We start from the raw sequence: 23,105 nt of genomic DNA, 5'->3' as shown, positions 1-23,105 counted from the left end.
AGTGACCACGCTGGAGGAAGGATAAGGGAAGGCAGACCTTGTGTGGGGGGAAGGGGGATTTGTGTCCTGACACTGATCCATTCAGAGTCCTTTTTTGTTTAAGGGTCTGTGTCGCTCACCAGACTGTGGGCTTCCGAGGGAAGCACCAGCATCTGGCTTGTCTCTGTGTCCCAGTGCCCAGGCCTGGCACACACTAGGAGCTGGGGGATGGGTGGATAGGTGGATTTGGCCCATTCCAGAGAAAGCCTCCTTCTTGTGGCAAGTGGCCACCAGGCTAGACCAGGCAGGCCTGCCAGATAGGGAGGAGTCCCAAGTACTGGGGCCTGGGGGAGGGAGAAGTCCAGGTCTCATCTAAGACCAGCCCCTCCTCTGCATCATGAGGCCTTTTGACGGGATTCACGATGGTTCTCTGGGGCTAGAAGAGAACACGGACATTTAGCGGCCCCTCCAGTCCACTTCCGTTGCTTTATAGCAAAGGAAACTGAGGCCCAGGGGCTGGGGGCTGCCCAAGACATGTAGAGAGTCTTCAGGAAAGCCCAGGACGCTGGGCCCTGCTTGCCTGCCCAGAGGCCCTCCTTGGACTCCAGGCCTGAAGTGTGAGAAGGGGGGTGGGACTGAATGTGGGGCTACTGGACCAAAACACACAGCCTTGGTCTGTTTATTTTGAATGAGAACCCGGCTCCCCCCACCATGGAGGTGAAATGTGACCTGGGGCAGGCTCTGCTCTGTGGCAAGGCAGCCACCGTGTCCCTGAATGGACTGCCCCCATTGGCTGTATTTTCCTGGAAACCCTCCCTTGCAGCCTCAGCAGGCAGGGCCGGTGTAGCCAGAGCAGAGCCCGGGCTGGGGTGGCTGAGTTGCAGCCTCCTGGCCCTGTTCCTGTTGGGGATGGGGTCACTGCTGGGTGCTGCTTCACGTCCCTCAGACACATGTGCGGAAACGTCCATTATGTTTTCATCCTCCGTCTCTCAGGGACGTCAGTGTTTTTCAGCCAGTAAAGCTGTACTGGCTGAAGTGGGGTCTGTGCCTGGCCGGCCCACCCCGGGGCCTGCGTCATAGCGAAAAGGCTTCTTGTCTCTCTTGTCTTTCTAGGTCCGTCTTTCCCGGCAGCAGAGGTTCAGGTGTCATTCAAGACCTCGCTCAGCTCTAACGTGGTGTATTCTTTTCTGCATTTGTTCTTCAAACTGGCCTCTGATGCGCTTACACACACACACGTGCCAGGGGGGCTCTGATGGGGACGCAGGGCTGGGTAGCGCAGAGGCATACTGAGGGTATGCCCGGTGGGGGACAACAAGGGCTGGGGGGAGAACAAGACAGGTCTGGGGAGCTATGGGCAGCTGGGCGCAGCTGCAGGCCGGGGCCTGTGTTGGGAACCGGCAGGAGAGGGCTGGATGGTGGGACTTGTCTGCCTGGTGTAGACATTCGGGGGCAGTGGGAGCCATAGAAGGTTAGGAGCAGAGGAGATGGAAAGATCGCTCTGGCTGTGGTGGAGTAGATTGGTCACATCCAGGTAGAAGACGGTGGGGGTTTGGACTGAGGCAAAGCGGGTGAGGATGGGGAGGAGGGATGTTAAGTGTGGAGGAGGAGGGCTGAGGGGGAAGAGGGAGCTGAGTCAGGGCACATGACAGAAGAAGGGGAAAGTTTGGGGTAGGTCAGGAAGGGAGTGGGGAGGTGAGCTCGGTCTCAAGACCTCAAATCCCCAGCCTCCGGGAGCCTGTACCTGCTCAAGGCCCCCTCTCGGGCCTGCCCACCCAGGGCTTTCCAGAGTCAGCCTGGCACACCCCTACCTCGTGCCCCCAGCACGGGGCCTGGTGCCGACTCTCCTTCCCTCGGGAGCCCTCGTGGGAACTGGGTTCCTGCCTTCTCGTGAGTCCTTCTAGGCTCAGGGCTCTCTACGTGTCACGAATCCAGAAACAGGCCCTGGGATTCAAAGCCATCAAGACACGGGCCTGCCCTCGCCGCGTCTCGGCGCTGTAGGGTCAGACGCTCACAGTGCTGTGTGCCCTGGAGGAGACCTCGCCTTCCCCACCTGGAAATCAGGAGGGCCTGGGTCAGTGGGGCTCAGCAGCGCCTCCTTTTTCTCACAGGGCCCTTTTGTCCCGTCTCCTTTACTCTCCTGAAATGACATCCATAGATAAGTACCTTGTACCACTTGTACATAATTCCCAAAACTCCCGTGTGGTGTTTCAATTGTATTATAAAGAAGGATGAAAGGGAAGTAACGTGTATTTCCCCGTGTAAGCGCCCCCGCCCGCTGGGCCAGAAGACGGTGTGAAGTCGCCGGTTGCTTGCACCTGTGTGCAGCCTCCCCGGACCTGCGGCCACAGACACACAAACGCCACAAGCAGAGTGACCGAGGGTGACGTGGCTTTCTGAAATGGTGAACAACTCCTGGCCAAGTTCCAAATAAAACACAGTACAGTCTTTCCTCAATTTACATGGTAGTTCCATTCCTGGAAAATCCAGTGTGTGTTAAAACCGTGAAAAAAGTACTTTGTGTTTGTGTGTAAAATGGGCCTGTGTTCTAGGCTTGGATGACCAGGTTGCTTGTTTAGAGATGTTTTGAATATCTGGCAAGACATTCAAAAGTTAGTGTCAGGCTGACCCACCCTTGGGAGCGAGCCGGCCATCCCTGGCTTCTCCCCACTAAATGACAGTGGCTCCCGTCATTGTGACCACCAGAAATACCCCCAGTGGTTTTCAGTGTGCCACCTGGGGTGGAGCCCCCACCCCGAGAACCCCTGCTGCCGTGATGTCTCAGGGTGCAGACAGGAGCACTGGCTTTAGGTCCTTGGGGAGGACAGAGGAGGAAAGTGAAGAGTCCTGTGGGACAGGGCTGGTCAGGGAGGGCTTCCTGGAGGAGGGGCCCTGGGAGCTGAGTGGTTTCAGATCTGAGGCCTGGGGGAGGGGGATTTTTCAGAAGCCAAAGCAACTTCTATGACTTGTCCAGTAGACGTTGCCAGGCTTTCTGGCCACACTGTGGGACAAATCTTTTTCACAGAGTCTGAAAACTCTGGGCCTCTCTGAGGGACGAGGCACCGTTCCCACTGTCCATTCTGTGCTGCGTCTCCAGATGCACCCTTTCCTGGAGGTCGAGGTGTCTTCCCGCAGGGCGGTGGTGTTTTCTCAGTCGGAACTACCGATCCTCCCTGGGGAGACCTGAGATGGAGGGAGGGGGTTTTAAGGTGTTGGCCTCACGCGTGCCCCACCCCCCGCAGCTGCTGGAGCTGGGCATTCCCCCCACTGCTGTTTATGTCTTCCTTCTTTTTGTATTTTTGAGCAGTTTGGGGAACGTTTCATCAGTTAGAGGGAGAAAAACCAACGTGAGCATAGGAGTTAACTAATTAGCTTGATTTAAGGGGAGGGAGTTAAAAAAAAAGGCCGAACGTGGAATAATAAATATATAGCTGACATAAACATTTATGGTCCCGTATTTACTGAAAAAACACAGATGGAATATGTTTGTCTTCGAGAAGTTTTTATAGATTTCAACAGCCATTTCCTCTGGATTTCTTGTCATTCCATTACTCTCCTGGCTGTTTTGGGCTTGGATAAAAACAGAGGGCTTTTGGTGACCATCACTATTGCTCCCTGATGACCTGGGCCAGGCAGGGGCTCGTGTGGGGTGCAGGGCACCAGGGAAGTGCCAGGCGTTCTGGTCAGAAAAGTGTGGGATTTTACAACCTCGGAATCAGAGCATTTCCTCAGGTCTGACGCATGACATCATAGAATCTTAAAACCATAGTCATTGAAATGCGTATTAGCTTTATAAAATTGCATCACCTCAGAGTGAGAGAATCATGGAATTTTAGAATCCCAGATGCATGGAAATTTCTAATCTTAATTTTGGGAATCCTGACAGCTCAGTATGATGAAACGTAGAGTCTGAGAATTTTAAGGGATGTGAAGTTTACTTACTAGACACCCCTGCCCCGCCACGGGAGATACTTAAATACACTAAATACGCCAAACGCACGCAGGGCTTTCATCTGTCAGCCCTCGGGCCCTGCCCTGCACTGCCCCTCCCTGCTCAACCTGGCATCTCTGTGTGTCTGTCCCGGCCTGCCCCAGGGGCACTAGCAGTCATTGGCGCCTGGTGTGGGTGCAGCCTGTCTCAGGGAAGGAGCTGGGACGGGGAGGAGGAGAGGCTGTGGAGGCTGGGAGACGGCAACAGGAGGGGGAGAGAGCAGAGGCTCCCACAGACCTACCCTGAGGAGAAGAGGCCCTGGCCCCTGAGGACACGCTGGGCAGCGCATTCCTTGTCAGCCTCCTGATCTTATGTGGACCGCCTGTCACCTTTAGGGCTGTCCTCTTCTGTAAGCCATTAAGGGGAGCGGTCCCCAGGGGTCCCATCCGGGAGTACCCACTCTCCCCTGGCCTGGAGTTGCTGGCGGCCGCTGGGAGGGACGGGCGTTCACAGACCAGCACGTATGCTGGAGGATGGTCCATGTCAGGTTAGGGGCCGCACATCAGCCCACCTCCATCTTTGGTCTAATCTCAAGGATGGCTTTTGCAGGTTTTTTATTATTAAAACAATATGAAATATTTTGAAATATGTAATGCAGAGATATTTTTTTAATTACTTTAAAATTTATGTACAGTAAAATTCACGTTGTGTGTGTGTGTGCGTGTGAATAGGTCTGTGAGTTTTGACAAGCACAGAGTCCTCACGTCAGGAATGTGAAGGCCATTTCAGTCAGGAATCGGGCAGTTCCCTCACCGCAAAGGAGAGTGGAGATCCTAGAAAACACACCTAGAGCAAAGCCAGCGCTCTCCCTGCATCTGCTCTTTTCCTTCTCAAGTCTTTTTTCCACACAAGACTCAGACGTCATTCCACACCGTGAGTCAGGTCTGGTCGCTCCTGCTCTTCTCCTCCGATGGTTCCTGCTACATCCGCATAAAATCCAGCTCCTCACCAGGACCCACAGACCCTGCAGGTCAGGCCCAGCTTCCTCACCACCCACCTCTCCCACTCTTGCTCACTAGGCTCTGGCCATACCTGCCCTTCTTGTGTTCCTACCCTGGAGAACACTCCTACCACAGGGCCTTTGTACTTGCTGCTCCCTATGTAAATGCTCTTCCTCCAGGTGTCTACACGGCTCCCTCCTTCCCTTCACTCAGGCCTCTGTGCAGATGTTAGCTCCTCAGAGAGACTGCCCTGACTGTCCCGTCTGCACTTTCTAGCTTCTTACCTTTAATTCACAACATTTCTCCCTACCTGATATTATAGTATATATTGATGTGTTTACTTTTGAAGTTGTCTTCTCTCTGATCAGAATACAGCATGAGAATAGAGATTTTCCTTTGTCCTTCGTCTGTACGTTTTTGGTGCCTGGGACCTACTTTTTTGTTGTTGTTGAGGAAGATAAGCCCTGAGCTAACATCCGATGCCAATCCTCCTCTTTTTGCTGAGGAAGATTGGCCCTGGGCTAACATCTGTGCCCATCTTCCTCCACTTTATATGGGACGCCTCCACAGCATGGCTTGATAAGCGGTGCGTCGGTGTGCACCCAGGATCCGAACCTGAGAATCCCGGGCCGCCACAGCAGCGTGTGCACACTTAACTGCTGTGCCACCAGGCTGGCCCCTGGTGCCTAGGACCTAGGACACTGCATTCCTGGTACCTGGTGTCTGGTCCTGGCACATAGTAGGCCTTCAATATACACGTGTTAAATGAATGAATGCGTGATGAACATTTGATGTATTGATTTTCCATTTATTTTCCTATTCAAGTTGTTTTCAAGTGTGTGGAATTTTGAATCCTGCTCTAGTCATTTAATATAATTCTTATAAATATTTACCCTTGTAATTAAAACCTTTAGTAGATCCAGTCAAGCCCATGATAGGGTGCCTTGTGATGAGGCAACTTCATATGAAACATGGTTGGCCGTTGGTGGGTGCTCCTGTGCTCTGTCTGGCCTGTTCACAGGTGGGACAGCGGGGGTTCTTCTTTTCTCTGGCGGAATGGTCGGTTTAGGAGGTGACTGCCCCACAACCGTTTGAGAGTTCCTTAGTTCCTTGTGTGGTGTGTACTTTGTGATAAGTGGGCTGTTTCTGACATATCTAATAAACGAAAACTTTTTTCTCACGTGTTAACTGGAAAAACCACCAAAAATATCATTATTAACTTAACTGTATAATAACATAACTCTGCATTTTTAAGTAATTGAAGTTTTTGAACCACACATTATATTATGGTAGGATTTTACGGTGTTATGTTTAATGGCTACGTGAGATTTCTGCTGAGTAACTTTACTATAGTTTACCTAATCATTTTTATATTATTGGATATACAGGCTATCTCCTATTCTTTTCTATTATAAATGACCCTGCTGTTAAATTAACAGAATTTTTTTTTTTTGGTAAAGAAGACTTGCCCTGAGCTAACATCTGTGCCAGTCTTCCTCGGATCCCTGTAAATCTAGCTTAGCTTTAAAGGGGAATTTATGGAGCTTCTGTGATCTGGGATAAGAGATGATGGGCAGCTATAAGCCCGATGTGAGGCCTCGAGTGTCAGGCTCTGTAGCTCCGGAGGCCCTACCATGGTTACAGGCCCCCTGATGGCCGTGACCGCCCCGAGCTGGCTCCAGGACGAGCGAGTGGGCCTCAGCTAGCCCATCCCGCCCAGTGTGTGGAGACTGGAGAAGAAGCCCAGCTGTCTGTCTGCTGCTTCTCCTCTTTCAGAAGCCCCCACGTCCTGCTGTTCGCCAGGCCTGTGGGTTTGGTGAGGAGGGAAGAGGGGATGACCTGGCACGACGAGGAGCCCTGGAGTGTGGATGCAGCACGGGTTCTGCCTCTGCTGTGTGTCCTTAGAGAGCCGCTCACCCTCCCTGGGCCAGAGAAGTGGAGCCCCATGTCTCGCTCTCTCTGGGGTCCCTAGCTTCTCCCTCCCGGGCCTGGTACTCCCATTGCTCAGAGGGGAGAGCTGAGGCTCGGAGAGGGCCCTGGCCCTCTCTGCACTGACTAGCCTACAGAGCCGGCTCACACTCGTCAGCTGGAGGCTGCCCTCCGTGGCTGCTCGCACGTGCTCCTTGCCTGGGAAAGCAGGCCTCCATTCCTGAAGACAGATCAGCCCAGGGAGGCTGACAGTTTTATTGGGACACAGGCCACCTCATTTGTTTACATATTGTGTATGGGTGCTCTTTATAGTACAAGTTGAGTAGTTGTGGCAGAGACTGTATGGCCCGCAAAGCCTAAAATATGTACTCTCTTGCTCTTTACAGAAAAATTTTGTTGGCAAGATGGCTGAGTCAGGAGATCCCGTGTAAGTTGAACCCTACACTTGCTGTGTGAGGTTGGGCAAATTGCTTGCCCCCTCTGAGCCTGCCCAGCCAACTCCTGAGGGTTATAGTGAAGCTCGTAAGTGATGGCTGTGAAATGTTTTGTAGATGTAAAGTGTGGTGCCCTGTCACCAGCTTGGCACCTGGTGGGCACGACAAGTCTACTTGTTGGTGAATGAGGAGCAATCATTGTGTAAGCCTTCCTAGACCCGGCCACTGGCTGCTCCTGGGACTGCAAGGAGGCGGCATCTGGGCCCGAGATGCTGAATGCATCATTGTCCCTCTCATGCAGACTTGGCAGGTTTCAGCGTAAATTAAAATTCTTGTGGGGAGTCACCTTATATGTGGTACTGCTTTATAGCCAAATCATCACGGTAATTTGCAAAGCTCTCTGGTGTGTAACCAGGGCCAGTTGCTTCAGATTTGCCGGCTGTGACCTCATTCAGGTCCTGGATTTGCTGACCCTGGAGTCTTGGGGGCTTGTCCTTCTGAGTCTGGCCTCAGGGTCATCCAGACCTGACCTTCCCCGGGGATAGAATGTTTCTCATACAGGGCCCTCCCTCCCTGGCCTGTCCCAAGCTCGAGGATAAATGGAAGAAATAATTGTCATCATCATCATTACTTTTCGAGTACTTACTGTGAGCTAGGCACCATGCCAAATGCATTGTGTTTATAATCTCACTTAATTGTGACCACAAACTTGAGAGGTAGTTGTTAGCACCATTGTACAGATGAGAAACTGAGACTTGAAGAGGAAAGTAACCAAATTCTTACCCAGCCCTGGGGGTGCCAGCCAGGCCCTGCTATGGATGTGCTGTGTGACCAAGGCAGGTTCTTTCCCTCTCTGAGCCTGTTTCTTAAGCCATTAATGAAATCCATAATTGGTCAGTCCCAGCCCTGACATTCTAGGATTTCTCACCAACTTGTAAAAATGAACACAAGACCCCTTCACGTTCCAGGCTTCCAAAGAAGCTCCATTTACGTGGGGAGAGCCAGGTCCCGGGTCTGCTCTTGGCTCCCTGTGGCACTGAGGGAGACATGGCCGCTGGGTGCAGCCCAGGACACCCCCAGTCTGCCTCAGGGCCATGGGGTCAACGTGCCCCTCTCATTCCCCTGCCTCCCCAGAGAAGACTCCATCCTTGCTCCCAGAGATGGAGAGTGAGCAGGAGTGAGTCCTCTGATGGCCTTGGGGACAGAGAGGCAAGATGCCAGCAGACAGGGGCAGTGGGAGGTCTCCTGGCTGACTTGGGCCTGTGGCGGGCAGTGGTACCGACGTCTTTCCAGTGGTGGCAGCATTTCTGGGACACACGTTACAGCTTTTGGTTTAATTTCCGGCCTTTGAGAAAGCAGGTGGCCCAGGGCAGGGTCTGGCCTGGACTTTGTAAGGTCTGGGTTCAGGCCCCGACTGTGCCAGCAATTGCCGTGTGACCTTGGGCGGCCACTTGCCAGCTCTAGTGCCCGTGTCCTGCTGCGAGGTGGGGAGGCCGATGCTTTCACCCAGGGTGCTGTGAGGGTCACACAAGACAGGGGCTTGAATGGGCTTGGAGTCCCGAGCAGTGCCAAACGGTGACCTGAGGGGCCCCTTCTTTCCTCCCTCCCTCCCAGAGCCAGCTTGTTTATTTACTGTGGGAAAACCTCTTACTGTATCTAGTGGAGAAGAAGCCAACAGGCCCCAATTGTTTGTCGAGTAATGACTGTTTCTTCCCACAGAGGGACTGGCTTTGCATCTCAGCTCAGCCCCTTACTCCCTGTGTGACCTTGGGTAAACCACCGAACTTCTCTGAGCCTTCGTGTGCTCGTCTGTAGATGGAGGGCAGGGCTGTCACCAAGATTGAAGTGTAGGAGTCGTTGTAACGGTTGTGCCTTGACGTCCCCAAAGGCTCCGCACGTGATCTTCGTGGAGTCAAAGGTGGGCTGCTTGTTTGGGGTGCCCAGTTGTTCCTCTGCTGGCTGAGATGCAGCAGGACAGAACGTGGACTTTGAAGTCTGAGAGATCTGGTATGAGCTGTGGCCCCACCTCTCAGAGACCCCTGAGCCTGGTGACAGGCACCGAATCTCTCCAAACCTCAACTCTTCTCATCTGGAGAGCGGCTGTCAGGAGCCCGCCTCATGCGGATGGACACTTAAAAGGGTCGTGTGTGCCTGGCACCCAGGCAGGGCTGATGAACGAGGCCTCAATAAATGCGGGCTTCCAGGGGCCCACCTTTGTCACTCCGCGTGTCCTCCTAAGTGAGCGAGGGGTAAGTGACCAGAGGCCCCCGTCAGGGTCCTGGAAGGAAGCTCAGAACGGCCTCCCCAACCCAGAGACTCTGGGAGAAGGACCCTGGCAGAACAGCCCCGTGTGATGATTAAGCTCTCTCTGCTCCAAATGCTATTAATGGTCATAAAATTATCCACAGTTTTCTGAGGCCCAGTCCCAGGGTTTGCCTCAATGGGACGATAAAATCGCACGCAGGAACGATTTGGAAAAGGCAAAGCCGCCAAGCAGAGTCGGAGTCAAATGAGCAGCAGCCTGCTCTCATTAACTCAGGCCACTCACATTTGTTACCAGGGATTTCTTTTTAATTAAAAAACAACCAAGTTGTTAAAAAATAAGCTTGTGAGGGGCTGGCCGAGCGGCAGCCAAGGGCAGTGGGAGCCAGTGTTCTTAGAGCAGGACGCCAGCCCAGATGGCCTTGGGAAGAGGATGCGGGCACCGCTGAGCGCATCCTCCTCCCAGCCCTCTGGGGCAGGCTCGCCCGCGCCTGGGAAAGTGCAGGCTCATCTGAGCCCCTCACCTGCCCTGGGGCCTTGAGAGTGTTGCATTCTTATCTGCAGACTGTAAAATGCTAGGCAGGTGAACGCCTGGTGCCTGTCTAGAGCCGTGGGCGCGTGGCGAGGTAGCGCTGAGTATCCGGCCTCGGCACGGGGGTAATCGTGCTGAAGGGGCCGCCTTGGGGACAGGCTAGAACGAGGGTTGGAGGAGGTGGGTGCTTGAGGGTGGGGTTAGATTTTTGGCTTCCACGAGGCCACTTTATTTATTATGTAGCGGTTAAGATGGGGTTTGGATCTGACAGACCCAGGACGGAGATCCAGCCCAGACTACTAGCTCTGTGATCTTGGACAAGTAATCTAGCCTCCCTGAGCCTCTGTTTCCTCCTCTGTGTGATGGGGATAATAACACTCCTGCATCCCCCAGAGGGAGTGGGGAGGCTCCAGAGAGACGGTTGTGTGAACGCCAGCCTGACCCTGGGACACGGGGTCCTCCTGCTCATGCCCTGACGCTTAGGGGTGACAGTGTTCTGGTGCTAGCTCTTTTCTCATCTTATTGGTTTCTCTTGCTCAGCGGTGACAGTACCTGGACAATACTTGGGCCTGTCAGTAATGTTCTATTACCTCTCTAGGGCATTTTTTCCTTTTCAAAGTGCTATCTGACAATAAGAACAGTTTCCGTTCCTGGTGCACCTACTAGGGGCCAGCATCGCGAGCGGCTCTGCACCTCAGCTCCCAAAACCTTGCAGCATCCCTGGAGACCACCACGGGGGGAGGGTCGGCCCTGGGAAGGGTCGGCCTCAGGGAGGGACTTGTCCGAGTCACAGACTTGGTTGGAGGCAATAGGGGCTCACACAGAGGTCTATCAGACCCCAAAGCCCACGTCCTTTCCTCCTTAGCATGACCCTGCCAGGGGACGGGGCAGGAAGCCTAAGAAGATAGTTTCCAGATTAACACTCCTCACGCTCTAGATGAGAAGACTGACGCCCAGAGAGGAGAAGGAGCTTACAACAACCATGCCTGACACTTCTGTTACACTTCATGTAGTTTTTCGAGGGCTTTCACATCTACTGCCTCACTTAATCTTCAGAGAAACCCAGGAGCTGAGCAAGGCGGGGCATGTGACAGGGTGTCTAAGAACCGTGGAGGACACAGAGCGGGGAGTAACTGTGTACTTGATTTCTATGGTGTAATGCAATTTGGAAAACAACCTAGATTGACCTTTGGGTGATAACAAGAGCAGATGCTGTTCAGTGAGCACCTGCTCCTTGACATACAAGGGTCGCCCACCCGGCCTACAGGGCAGCACAGCTCTAGACCTCCGGCCCCACTGGTGGCCATGCACCTTGTCAAATGAGCGCCGTGATCAATGTGGGGATCATAGATTGTGAGCTCCAGGAGACAGGAGCTGTGTGTGTGGTTCACCAGTGTTTCCCAAATCTAGAAGAGTGTCTGGTACATTATAAGTGCTTGCTGTCGGTGTGATAGTCATTTAACCCCGGGAGCTCAGCGTCTGCATCTGAGAAGTGGGGATTTTATTACTGATCCCGCTGGTGATTATGGGAATGAAATGAAGTATCCTAGTGCCTCAAACGCAGCAGGGTTTTAGTTAGTGTTGGCTCAAGTATGCTCTGTTCCATGCTGGACCCCAATGACTGCCCTCTCCCTGCAGCCCTCTGCAGGCCATCCCCACTCACTGTGTCTCCTCTCCCTGTCTTTCTCTGCCTAGTGAACGGGAGCTACGGCCACTGCACCCCGGGCTCGGAGAAGAGCCTGCTGGACCTGGACCTTGCTGAGGGCCCCAGCCCCACCTGCCACCAGGGCCTGTTTCTCCCTGCAGGAACCCCACCACCCCGGGGCCATCCCTCACCCTGTGAGAGCCTGCTGCATTTCCCCCACCCCAGCAGGTATGTGCTCCGTCTCCTCCCGTCAGCTGCCTTCTGTGGACACTCCCTGGAGGCCAGGGACCAAGGGCCTCCGTATCTCACCTGGTCTGTCTGGCTTGTGGGACACATAGGGAAACTGAGGACAGGAGGGCCAGGGACCAGCCAGAGCCCAGTAGCACAGTGATGGCTGCCTGGTCCAGGCCCCAAACCTCATGCAGTGCCAGGCCTCATGAGAGACAGAGATGGTTTTATTTATTTATTTATTTATTTATTTATTTATTTATTTATTTTGTGAGAAAGATTAGCCCTGAGTTCACATCCGATGCCAATCCTCCTCTGTTTTGCTGAGGAAGACTGGCCCTGGGCTAACCTCTGTGCCCATCTTCCTCCACTTTATATGGGACGCCGCCACAGCATGGCCTGACAAGAGGTGCGTCGGTGCACACCCGGGATCCGAACCTGTGAACCACGGGCCACCGAAGTGGAGCGTGTGCACTTAACTGCTACGCCACTGGGCCGGCCCCCCAGAGACGGTTTTATTGAGGTGCATTTCCTCACTGCAGGGCCGGAGGTGGCTTTTCACAGAGAATCAGCAATTTCAGAAGAGGAAGAGTCAGGGGTGGGATGGGGAAAGAAGACGTAGCTCAGGGTTCATACTGTGTCAAACTCTGGACTGCTCACGGAGCAGAAAGGGATTCTTCCACCTGGAGCCATCTCCTGCCCCAGGAAGCCATGGCCCCACAGAACCCTGCCCGGTAACCATCATTCAATGCTTGTGCATTTCCAGTGACATCCACCCTGGACAGATGTTCCATCAGATTGCACACTGGGCTGAAATCTGCCTCCTATGGCTTCTCCCAGGGTTCCCACTGTGCCTCTGTGCCCTCTGGTTTGCTGACAGGCAGAGGCCAACTGCGGACAGGCCTCTGTGCCCACCTGCTGGCCTGAGGCCTGTTCACCTATCAGAGATTCTAAAAACTGGCCCAGTTGCCCATTCAAAACTCACTCCTTCACCAGGCATTTATCAGGTGCCTAATGTGTGCTAGGGCACGTGGTCGGTGCTGGGAGTGCCTTGGCGGAGAAAGCAGAGATCTCCACGGTGAAGCTCCCTTTCCAGTGGAAGTTCCACAGTGGGAGATATTAATTACTGAACAGAAGATTGTTGGTTCTTCCCACGTGGAACCATTTTTCTTTGAGAATATAGATTCCCTGTGGCCATCTTTGATATTAGTGAAACTTCTGATTTATAGGATTGTATTGGTCTGATCTGCTCAGGCTGCCATAACAAGCACCACAGACCGGCTGCCTTAAACTGCAGAAATTTATTTCTCACAGATCTGGATGCTGGAAATCGGAGATCAAGGTGTCGGCAGGGTTGGTTTCTCCTGAGCCCTCTCTTTGTGGCTCACAGGTGGCTACCTTCTCACTGTATCCTCACATGGCCCTTCCTCTGTGTGTGTCCCTGGTGTCTCTTCCTCTTCTTACAAGGGCACCAGTCTTATTGGATTAGGGTCCCACCCTTATGGCCTCATTTAACCTTAATTCCCTCCCTAAAGGCCCTTTCTCCAAATGCAGTCACACTGGGGGTTAGGGCTTCAACAGATGAATTTTAGGGGTCACAATTCAGTCCGTGACAAGGAGCCAGCATCTTTCAGACTTGGAGCTGTGCCCTGTTTGGTGACAGTCAAGCGCATTTATCTGCTTGGTTATTCACTGGGGCTGCCCCCGCAGCATCCAGTGTCTCCAGTGAAATTCTTTCCATCTCAGGACAAAAGCTAGGCTAACCTGGGGAAAGCTAAGCAAGGGGATTTTTTTTTTTTTGATAGAGACAATCAGAAATATTTGTCATTTTCAATGTCATTTTGACAACAGGAAAGCCCATACCCAGAACCCGACGCTGGCATCCATCTCAGCAGCTGCCCCCACCCTGCGCCTGAAGCAGTTGGATTTCATCTGGCACTTTTAGACTCCTTCATTTTCCTAAAGAAATAGAGGCCCAGCCCCTGTCCCACACGCAGCCAGATCCTGTGCCCTCTCCCTCCTGCTGCACTGCCTTGTTTGGGGGCCTCTCCTCGCCCTTCTTGCTGCCCCTCAATCTCAGGCCCCTTGATCTACCGCCTGGGTTCCCGTGACAGGAGAGCCAGCCAGCCTCCCTGCCCCTGGCCCGGTTTTCTAGTACTAATAAAAACAGCTCCACTGTCTCAGCCACTGCTGCCTGTGACATTCTCCCATTGCGTCCTCCCAGTCCCAGGAGGCCCCCATCCTACTGCTAATTGGTGACAGTCCTGGAGTGCTTTTTGTGTGCCCCACACGGGCCAAGCTCTTGGTGTGTATTAGCTCGGTCAGCCCACAACGGCCTGGTCTGCGAACTGTCTCGTGTCCCCAGCATCACCCAGCACAGCCGGAAAAGCCTGTGGAGTGAACTCGCTGACCCTCAGCCAGGCTGCAGCCCTGACCCCCCAGCGGGGGCATGGACCTCTTGAGCTCTGAGATCAACTCTCCTCTCCCCTCGAGTCCCTCCTGAAGAAATGTTGATTTTCCCCATTTCAGCAGCTCCCTTCCAGGGTCCAGGAGGACAGACAGACAGAAGAACATTTGAGTCCTTGATACTTAAAACATTGAGAGGACATGAAATGGTCTTCAAATGAGGTCATTTTACAGATGAGGAAGCCGGGGCCCCTGGCAGTGGAGAGCTGTGGGGAGTCCCGGCTTCTGATTCAAACGGGTCCGGGTTCAGATTCCTGCTCTGTTGCTGGCTGCCTCTGTGGACGTGGGTGAGTTCCTTCAGTTTTCATGAGTGTGAAACAGATGGTGGTCTCTCCCTTGAAGAACTTGGTCATGCATCAGCAGATACATGCGTCATTCTACTGTGTTAAGATTGGAGGCGACGGCCCTCAGGAGAGTGCCTGGCACGTGGGGCTGCTCAGCCGGTGTTGGCTCTGTCTGGAGACAGATGCTCACAGTTTCTAGAGATGTGAGGGGAGTTGCCTGGGGTGCACAGGGCTCAGCGGCAGGGCCAGGCCTCACAGGGACACCGAGGGCGAGCGGTGGCTGCCTCAGCTGGCATTTGGAGGCAGGAGACACTAGGGCCTCAGCTGCCCCCTCCCCGCCGGATGTCATTCGAGGTTTTGCTGTCAGTTATTTGGGTTACTCAGTCCCAGAGCACTATGCTGTTCTCTGTCTTGATGTCGGTCGCTTTAACCTGGTGCTGTTTTTAAAGGGATTGCTCCAGGGGCCGGCCCGGTGGCATAGTGGTTAAGTTTGCATGCTCTGCTTCGGCAGCCTGGGGTTCAGGGGTTCGGGTCCTGGGCGTGGACCTACGCACCGCTCATCAAGTCATGCTGTGGTGGCGTCCCACATACAAAGTGGAGCAAGATGGGCAGAGATGTTAGCCTGGGGACAATCTTCTGCCAGGCCCAGAATTGCAGCTATGCTTTTTTTTTTAAACTTCACATGCCTCAGAAAGAGGACAGGATGGCCTCCAGGGCTGGAGAGGGTGGGGTCCCTCCCCGGCCATGAGACGGTGCTCCTTCCTGGCATTCTTCTCTTCAGATCCCCTGCCTCTCTTGAACCTCTCCCCAGTCCCCCTCCTCTTCCTCTGTCTTCCCTTTATCCTCTACACTCTTCCCTCCTGACCAGATAGCCAGTCTTGGTTTCTCTCTCTCTCTGCTCCCAGTGCTCAACCTCCCTCTCCTGCTCTGGGCTTCTCCATCCCTCGGTCCTCAGGTTCCCCGCCAGCCCCCGCCTGGGCCTCCCCTCTGTGGAATGCCACCCTCTCATGACCACTCTGGTCATTGTCTTCCAGGTCGCCCAGACCCCAGGCCACGTATGTGAATGGCGGCCTCCCGGCCACACAGCACATCAAGCAGGAGTCCCTGCCCGACTACCGGGCCATGACGGAAGCTCGCGCACACCTGTCTGCCCACTGCAGGGCCCCGCCCGCCGCCGGCCCGCACCCAGACCTGGACCTGCCCGGCCGAGGCCTCGCCAACCCCGCACCTTCCTGCTACCTTCTGGGCAGCGAACCCAGCTCCGGCCTGGGCCCCCCGCCTGAGGCCCACCTCCCTGAGGGTGGCCTGAAGCGCTGCTGCCTCTTGGGCCTGCCCCCAACCTCCTCGGCCCCCTCCTCACCCTGCGCCTCCTCCGACATCACCTCCATCATCCGCTCCTCCCAGACGGCTCTGGTCACCTGCGTAAATGGACTCCGGAGCCCCCCTCTGCCGGGAGACCTGGGGGGCCCTCCCAAGCGGGCCCGGCCCGGCCCTGCGCCCAGTGAGAGCCACGAGGGCAGTTTGCAGCTTGAAGCCTGCCGGAAGGTGGGTTTCCTGAAGCAGGAGCCTTCGGACGAGTTCTCAGAGCTCTTCGGGCCTCGCCAGCAGGGCCTGCCGCCTCCCTACCCGCTGTCCCAGGTGCCGCCGGGCCCGGGCCTTGCAGGCTTGGGGCTGGGCCTGGCGGGCAGGGTGGTGGCCGGGCAGCAGGCGTGCCGCTGGGTGGACTGCTGTGCAGCCTACGAGCAGCAGGAGGAGCTGGTACGGCACATCGAGAAGAGCCACATCGACCAGCGCAAGGGCGAGGACTTCACCTGCTTCTGGGCGGGCTGCGTGCGCCGCTACAAGCCCTTCAACGCCCGCTACAAGCTGCTCATCCACATGAGGGTGCACTCGGGTGAGAAGCCCAACAAGTGCATGGTGAGTCCCCAGCCGCTGGCCGCCTCACTACCCCGGGAGAGGTCTGCCCGGGACTCCTTACCAAGGGGCTGGCGGAGATCCCCTGTGGTTGAAGAGGGAAGGACCAATGCCATGGAGGTGGCCACTGGTCAAGGCGGTCAGTGCCCCTGTCACTGGGAACCTTGGCAGAGGGCCCCTTGTACTCGCTAGGTGCCCCATCCCCCACCTACACGTCCTCGAGTTGCACACGCTCATTCAGGTGGTGACATGTACTCTGAGGTCACAGCAGGTGTGGCCAGCCTTCTCTCTTATGTGCAGATGCCCAGTGTCCCACCTACCAATGGCCAAGTGAGTTGTGGGGCATGTGCTCTCCTCCAGTGTCAGCCTTCACCCAGTGTCCTTCCCAGGGAGGATCCTGGAGCAGGCTTGGCTTCCTCCCGGGAGCACTGGGTCCTCACAGGCATGCAGCGTGAGAGCTTTGGTTCCCCAGAGCAGGCTTTGGGGTCAGGCCAAGGGTTAGCAGAGAAGGCCCTGGATAGCACTTGCAGTGTTCTGGCTGGGGTTGAGACTAAGGTTTCCAGGGGTATGTATGTACACACACACACACACACACACACACACACGCACACCCATTAACTGTAGGCACCCAGGCCTCCGACCTTTCTGACTGGTCATTTCTGTGTTCTGTTCTCACTGTGGTGGAAATCCGGATCAGAGGCTGGGAACATAGTCTTAGTCCCTGATATCCTCACCAAGCCACTGTGCCTACCCCCCAGGCCCGTCAGCCCACGGGGAGCGACTCCTGCCTGGGAATGGAAGAGCTGGTAGAGCCACCAGGACCCAGCTCAGTCTTCCAGCCATGGGGGCATTGGTAAGGTGGAGGAAGGAAGCAGTGTGTCTGGTCTGCAGAGCCAGCGTCATAGCCACGGTTGAGTTCTTCCAGACTTGTGTGCTGTCGCTGTCACTGGGTCCTGCCTCCTGGAGCACTCAGTCTGGGAAAGGGTGCATGGGGTGGGGTACACCTCTGTCCCTGCTCAAAGCCCAGGACAGCATTTGTTGGGGCCGAGGCAGGGAGCATCGGCAACCAACAGCATAAACTCCATCCTCCTCGGACCAGGTGTTCGCCCTTGGGACCCCATCTGCTTATGGAGCTGTGAGCTGGGCATCTACTGGACCAGCTTATTCAGCAAGGAGGCTGGGTCTTGAGGATGAAGAGTTCGCTTTATAGATAACTGAGGGGCAGTGAACAGCCTCTGCGAAAGAATGAAAGGAGGAGGGAACCTGTGGTTGGCGTGGGGAGAGGGGAGTGAGCAGGCTCAGATTTTGACTTCGTCGTGTGCCTTTGGGCTGAGAGTGTGCTGGAGGGAGAGCTGGGGGCCCGTCAGTCCCTGGGGGTGCCCCGGTTCATTTGGGGTGCTGTGACACATGACTTGCTGAAAGGTGTGCCCCGCCTGGAAGGAGATGCAACAGACATCACAGGCCGGGGGCTACCGGCAGACAGAGGGGCCCGTCTCTCTGAGACCCTAGAGTTTACAGCTGCTGAGCTATGGTTCTCCTTTACATCTTGTCTTCTCTCCTGTGGATTATCCCACTGGTGTCTGGGGCCCTACACAGAGTCTACACGGCCTGAACCCTGGTGTGGTGTGGTCGGTGGCCTTCTCTCTCTAGGGCCTCCCACGTGGAATCACAGCATCCAGGAGTATTGGTGTTGGACATTAGGGACCTTGGAGATGATCTAGGCCTTCCCCACTCATTTTCCAGTTTGGGAAATGGAGGCCCAGTGAGTGGGTCAGAGAGACTCAGATTACTCAGTGCAGTCTCAGATCTCTGTAGGGCTTTTTCTCTTGGGCCAGCCTGCCAGGATCTCATTTGATTCAGCAGACTCCACAGAACACTGGCTTACACCTGGCTCACGCCCGGCTTCGGGGACCAGATGTGGACCTGCCAAGGTCTTTACTGGGGCCCCCCCTGTCAGGGATGGGTGGGAGATGGGCCTGGAGATCAGGGACAGGTTTTGGTATGGAGTTTGCATTGGCCCAGGGAGGGGAGACCCTGAAGGGCTTCATGGAGGAGGTGATGTCCAAGTGTCTGTACTCATTTGCGGTTGCGTTTAATCTTTGTCGTGTCCTGTAAAACCAAGGGTTTTTATAGATGAAGAAACAAAGATTCAGTGGGGTCCAACTGGCCTTCCACCTGCTGTTATGAGAACACTTCATCTTCCTCTTTGGGGGTCTGGATTATGGTAATAATACCAGCAAGCAGCTTCTGCGTGCTGACTGTGTGCAGGGGCTATTCTAGGTGATAACTCCATGGTCCTTACAGCAACCTATGGGGTGGATACTATTAATCCCCATTTTACAGATGAGGAAACTGAGCCTCAGAGAGGTTACACAATTTGCCCCAGTTCACACAGCTGGTTAGAGACAAACAATAACAACAGCAGTAATAATCAAGGCTAATAATCACAATAGTAATAATAGTAACAACCATGACAATAACTTGCCCGAGGTGCACAGCTGGTAACGTTGGAGTGCTGGTGGAACCCGCATCTTTCTGAACTGTCGCGCTCCTGTTTGTGAAGATCGCCTCCTGTTGAACCGATTATCCCTGGGGCAGCCCTGCTGGGTGCTGTCATCTGGAGGTGGTGGTGGAGATCTTCCCTGAGCTCCTCCCTGCCCGCCGTGGGAGTGCTCCCCCTTCCCGTGACGCCGGCGCAGTAGGTCTCCCAGAGGAAGGCCGGGCCCCGCCCGCACCCAGATAAATAAAATCTCCCTTCCCTGTAAAATTATTAATTTCTCATGACAGGCCTCTGCTACCATGTGCTGTAATAGACAAAGGAATTTTGGACCCCGAGCCTCTGGAGAACAGGAAATAGATGAGACACTTTGATTGAAGAGTAAATGGCCCACTAAAATAGCAGTTAATCCTTTTATTATCTTTCCAGCAGCGTTTCCACAGTTCTTTCATGAGGTAAGCCCTCCCGCCCCCCCAACTGTAACACCCGGCCTTGCAGCTGGTTTGCATTTAGCCCGCGGAGCCTCTGTTCCGGGACCAGGGACCAGGCGGCCAGGAGCCCCGAGGAGCCTGGCTCCCTCTGCCCAGGCCTCTCAGTCCTGGGCCAGGCCAGGACCGCGGACGCGCCCCGCTGGCCCCGGGCTGGACCGCACCGTCCGTCCCCCAGCCTGCCCTCTCTGTGGCCCATCCGCGCCGTCCAGAGGAAGCACCCTAATCTCTTTGCAATATCCTGTTATGTTTCCGACGTTGTCCGAGTTGTCTTAGCCTTATTACATTTGGGGTTTTGTCTGCATTGCGATAGCAGGGTTATGTCCAACCCAAATACCGACGCGACGCCTTGAAGACGTTAACTTTGAAAAGATTAATTTCTTGCTTTCTTAGGTTGGCTCTCCCAGACGGCTGGAATTCTGATTGTCTGAGACGGCAGAAATTAGCAGACTGAGAGCTTGCTTTTCTCCACAGCAAGAGAAGGACAGGCAGAGTGAAAAAGGAAAGCCTCTCTGAACCTTGGGTTTTGTAAAATAACCATATGAATGACACCACCCCTGACTTTCATGAAGAGCTTTGCCAGAGCTGTGAGTGCAGCAGGGAAGGTGTGTGTAGACAGGTGAAAAGCCCGTCCGGAGGCACACAGACCTGGGACCCTGCCTGGCCCTGCCACTTACCCGCTGTGTGACCTCAGGCAGATGGCTTAGCCTTTCTGACCCATAGCATACTCGATTATAAATGGGGTGAGAATAGTGCCTGACTTTGAGGATTGTTGTTATTAGGGTTGAAAGAGATGACCTAGGGAAGTGCTTAGTTAATTCTCTTCCTCCCCCATCACAGTCTTTCACACTGGTCATCTCAGGAGATTCATACGGTAGCCCGAGGAGTTAGGATAGGATCATTTATGGCTGTTTGACAAATGAGGAAACCGAGGGTCGAAAGAGCCGGTTGGTAGGGGAGCCTGGACTTGAGTTCAGCTGAATCAGCAGCCTCCGCTGTTGGTGAGGTGGGCAGGGCTGTCACACTGCCAGTGGCCTTGTTGTCAGGTGTCTGCCAGCGCCGCAGAGGGCCTGCTCTGTGGCAGGGAGCTGGAGCTGGAGGGGCTGGGGCAGAGTGCAGAGAGGAGGCTCTGCTCTGTGCCCTCCCAGTCCTGAGGCGCAGCTGGGTCCTCGAGGCTGGACTTCCATCCTGGCCGGGTTCCTCTCATGCTGGCCACTGGTCCACATCATTTACGCCCCTCCAGTCTGTCCTGGGTGCCACTGGACCTGGGACCAGGGAAGATCATCAGAGAGAGGCTTCCCTGGGGGTCTGGGATCATATCTCTTGGGAAGTCCTGAGGGGGAAGAGAGCTAATATATTCTGAGACAAGCTATGCCTGGCCATGATGTACCATGCCCATCTTAGAGAGGAAGAAACTGACATTCACAGACAAAATGGCCTGCTTTGTGTCACCCGGCTCAGCTGCCTGGACCATTCCACAGGCCACGCTGCCTTCGACCCACCCGCCTTGGCCCACCTCTTCCTTCTGCAGGGCAGAGTCCTCTGTGCTTCTCAAATCACGGTGGGTGGAGTCCCCAGGCATCTGCTCCTCCCCTGTCCCCATGTCCTGAGACCGGCCCCCTGGGTTGGGCACCTTTCTAGGCCAGCAGACACCCCTGGCTCATCTCAACATCTCAGGGAATTACCCAGGAGCCTGAAATGTCTGAGCAGGCAGGTCTTCTAGTCCATCCTCACCATGTATGGGGAGGAAATGTGGAAGACAGACCCTGAGGGGAGGAGAGGCCCGGGTTGCACAGCAAATGGGGCAGCTTCAGTGGGCAGGGAGTTTCCTGAAGGGGCTGGTAACCAAAAGTTGGGGAAGGTTAGACCGTGGAAGGTGGCTCTCAGAAGAGGGAACCATCTTCCCCTGAAACGCTGGCTCCACCCAAGGTCCCCTGTGCCAGGCCTCGTGCTGGGAGCCGGGGGTCCAGAGATGACATGATGCGAGACTTCTGGCACCATGGGAAGGACGCTACCCTTGAATCTTGCAATTTTATTGCTGGACGATGGAGGGAGGGAGGGGAGCCAGGAGCTGAGGAGTTGAAGCCTGGCTGCATAACCTTGTCCAAGTCGGTCAAGGGGGACGGGAACATTATTGAAACTCTTGTTGGATGTTTTTCAGTTTATATAGGGCTTCCCCACATGCATGATCTCAGCCCTCAGAACATTCCTGGAGACTGGAATTATTATCCCCATTCTATAGATGGAGAAAGCGCAGTCCGATTCATGCCGAAGCTCAGGCCCCAAGTGCATCATGGGGTCAGAATTGAACCCGGGTCTCAGCCTGACTCTGGAGACGGTGTGCTAGCCTGACCCCCAGCCACCTCCCCGGCAGAGAATCATCAGTCCGCTCACAAATATCGTGAGACTATCCATTCAGCTACCCGTCCCCGAGAACCTCCTGTGCGCCAGGCCCCCGTGGGGTCACAAAAGGAATCAAAGCCAGCCTGGCCTCAAGGAGCCCTGGCGGAGCAGGGAAACTGATGGGCATTGGCATTCAGTTTCCCCAAGCCAGCACCCCTCACCTTGAGAGCAGTTGCCGGTCCCCTGCCTGCTGACGTGCTGGGTCTTGTTCTGTGTTGGAGGAGAGGGCACCTCATGGGATGAGGAGTAAGATAGTGCGTCTTTAAATTAATGTCACCTGAAGACAAATGGCCTTTCTGGATGCTGGGGTTTCTGGTGAGATTAAGAAGCTGCAAAATGGAACATGGTTTAAAACCCCTGCCCTGGAGAATCCCACTGTAAATGAGCTGGGAGAGGCCAGGCTGGGCCAGACAGCTGAGGTTGCTGAGTCCACCCGCTCTGGAAACGGGGGCCTGAGCCTCACCTCGCCTTGTTCCAGGGTGAGGGAAGCCTACTGGGCAGAAGCAGCCTTCACGTTGGCTCCTTCCAGCTGTGCTCTTGTTAACCATCCTTACTGGAGTCTCTCCTGGGATCACATCAGTCCTCCCGTCTGCTCATTCTTAGATGGGAAGCCAAAGCCGAGAGAGGGGCATCAGTCGCCCAGGGTCACCCAGTGAGTTAACAGTAGCCCTGCCCTGAGGCTTCCTCCCCTCCCCAATTCCTAGAGAGTCTTTGCACACGCCAGCTTCTTTCACTCCTCTGGGTCTTGGCTTTTGCTGGTCCCTCTGTCTGGAATGCCTTTCCCAGCCCAGCAAACTCCTACCCATCCTTCACAACCTAGTCCAGTGTTCCCTCCTCAGTTCCCTCCTTTTCCAGGCTGCCTGCTCTCCCAGCACGTGTTGCCCCATGTATAACGGTGTTTCCTGGTGTGGCCGAGAGTCTTTGGGACAATATGTCCTTTGACACCTATCCTGGCCTTGGTGGCAGAGGAACTGAGCTGGCTCCCCAGTACAGGGACTCTGCCCTGGTGGCCATCCCACCTCTCTGCTCCAAGGCTGTGTGAGGTTGCCTGGACACTGTCCTCCAGAGCAGTTTCCTGTGAAATCACAAGACTGGAGGGACCTTAAAGATGGTCA

The 23,105-nt window shown here is 54.8% G+C and overlaps 1 protein-coding gene across 3 annotated transcripts in view; it reads left to right on the top strand.

Moving 5' to 3' along the window:
- The window catches only part of GLIS1 (GLIS family zinc finger 1), a 215,470-nt gene that overhangs the window by 118,331 nt on the left and 74,034 nt on the right, over nt 1-23,105 (top strand). For 2 of the 3 annotated variants that reach the window (XM_058551987.1, XM_058551985.1), the window contains exons 2-3: nt 11,761-11,938; nt 15,723-16,605. In XM_058551987.1, the coding sequence (XP_058407970.1) occupies nt 11,761-11,938; nt 15,723-16,605 (1,061 nt within the window). Of the gene's footprint in view, nt 1-11,760; nt 11,939-15,722; nt 16,606-17,052; nt 17,054-19,531; nt 19,555-23,105 lie in introns of all 3 variants that reach the window. The other variant, XM_058551986.1, reaches the window with a different exon arrangement.

Source organism: Diceros bicornis, chromosome 13 (genome assembly GCF_020826845.1).
Source record: "Diceros bicornis minor isolate mBicDic1 chromosome 13, mDicBic1.mat.cur, whole genome shotgun sequence".
NCBI lineage: Eukaryota > Metazoa > Chordata > Mammalia > Perissodactyla > Rhinocerotidae > Diceros > Diceros bicornis.
This window is presented reverse-complemented; position numbering and strand designations above follow the sequence as displayed.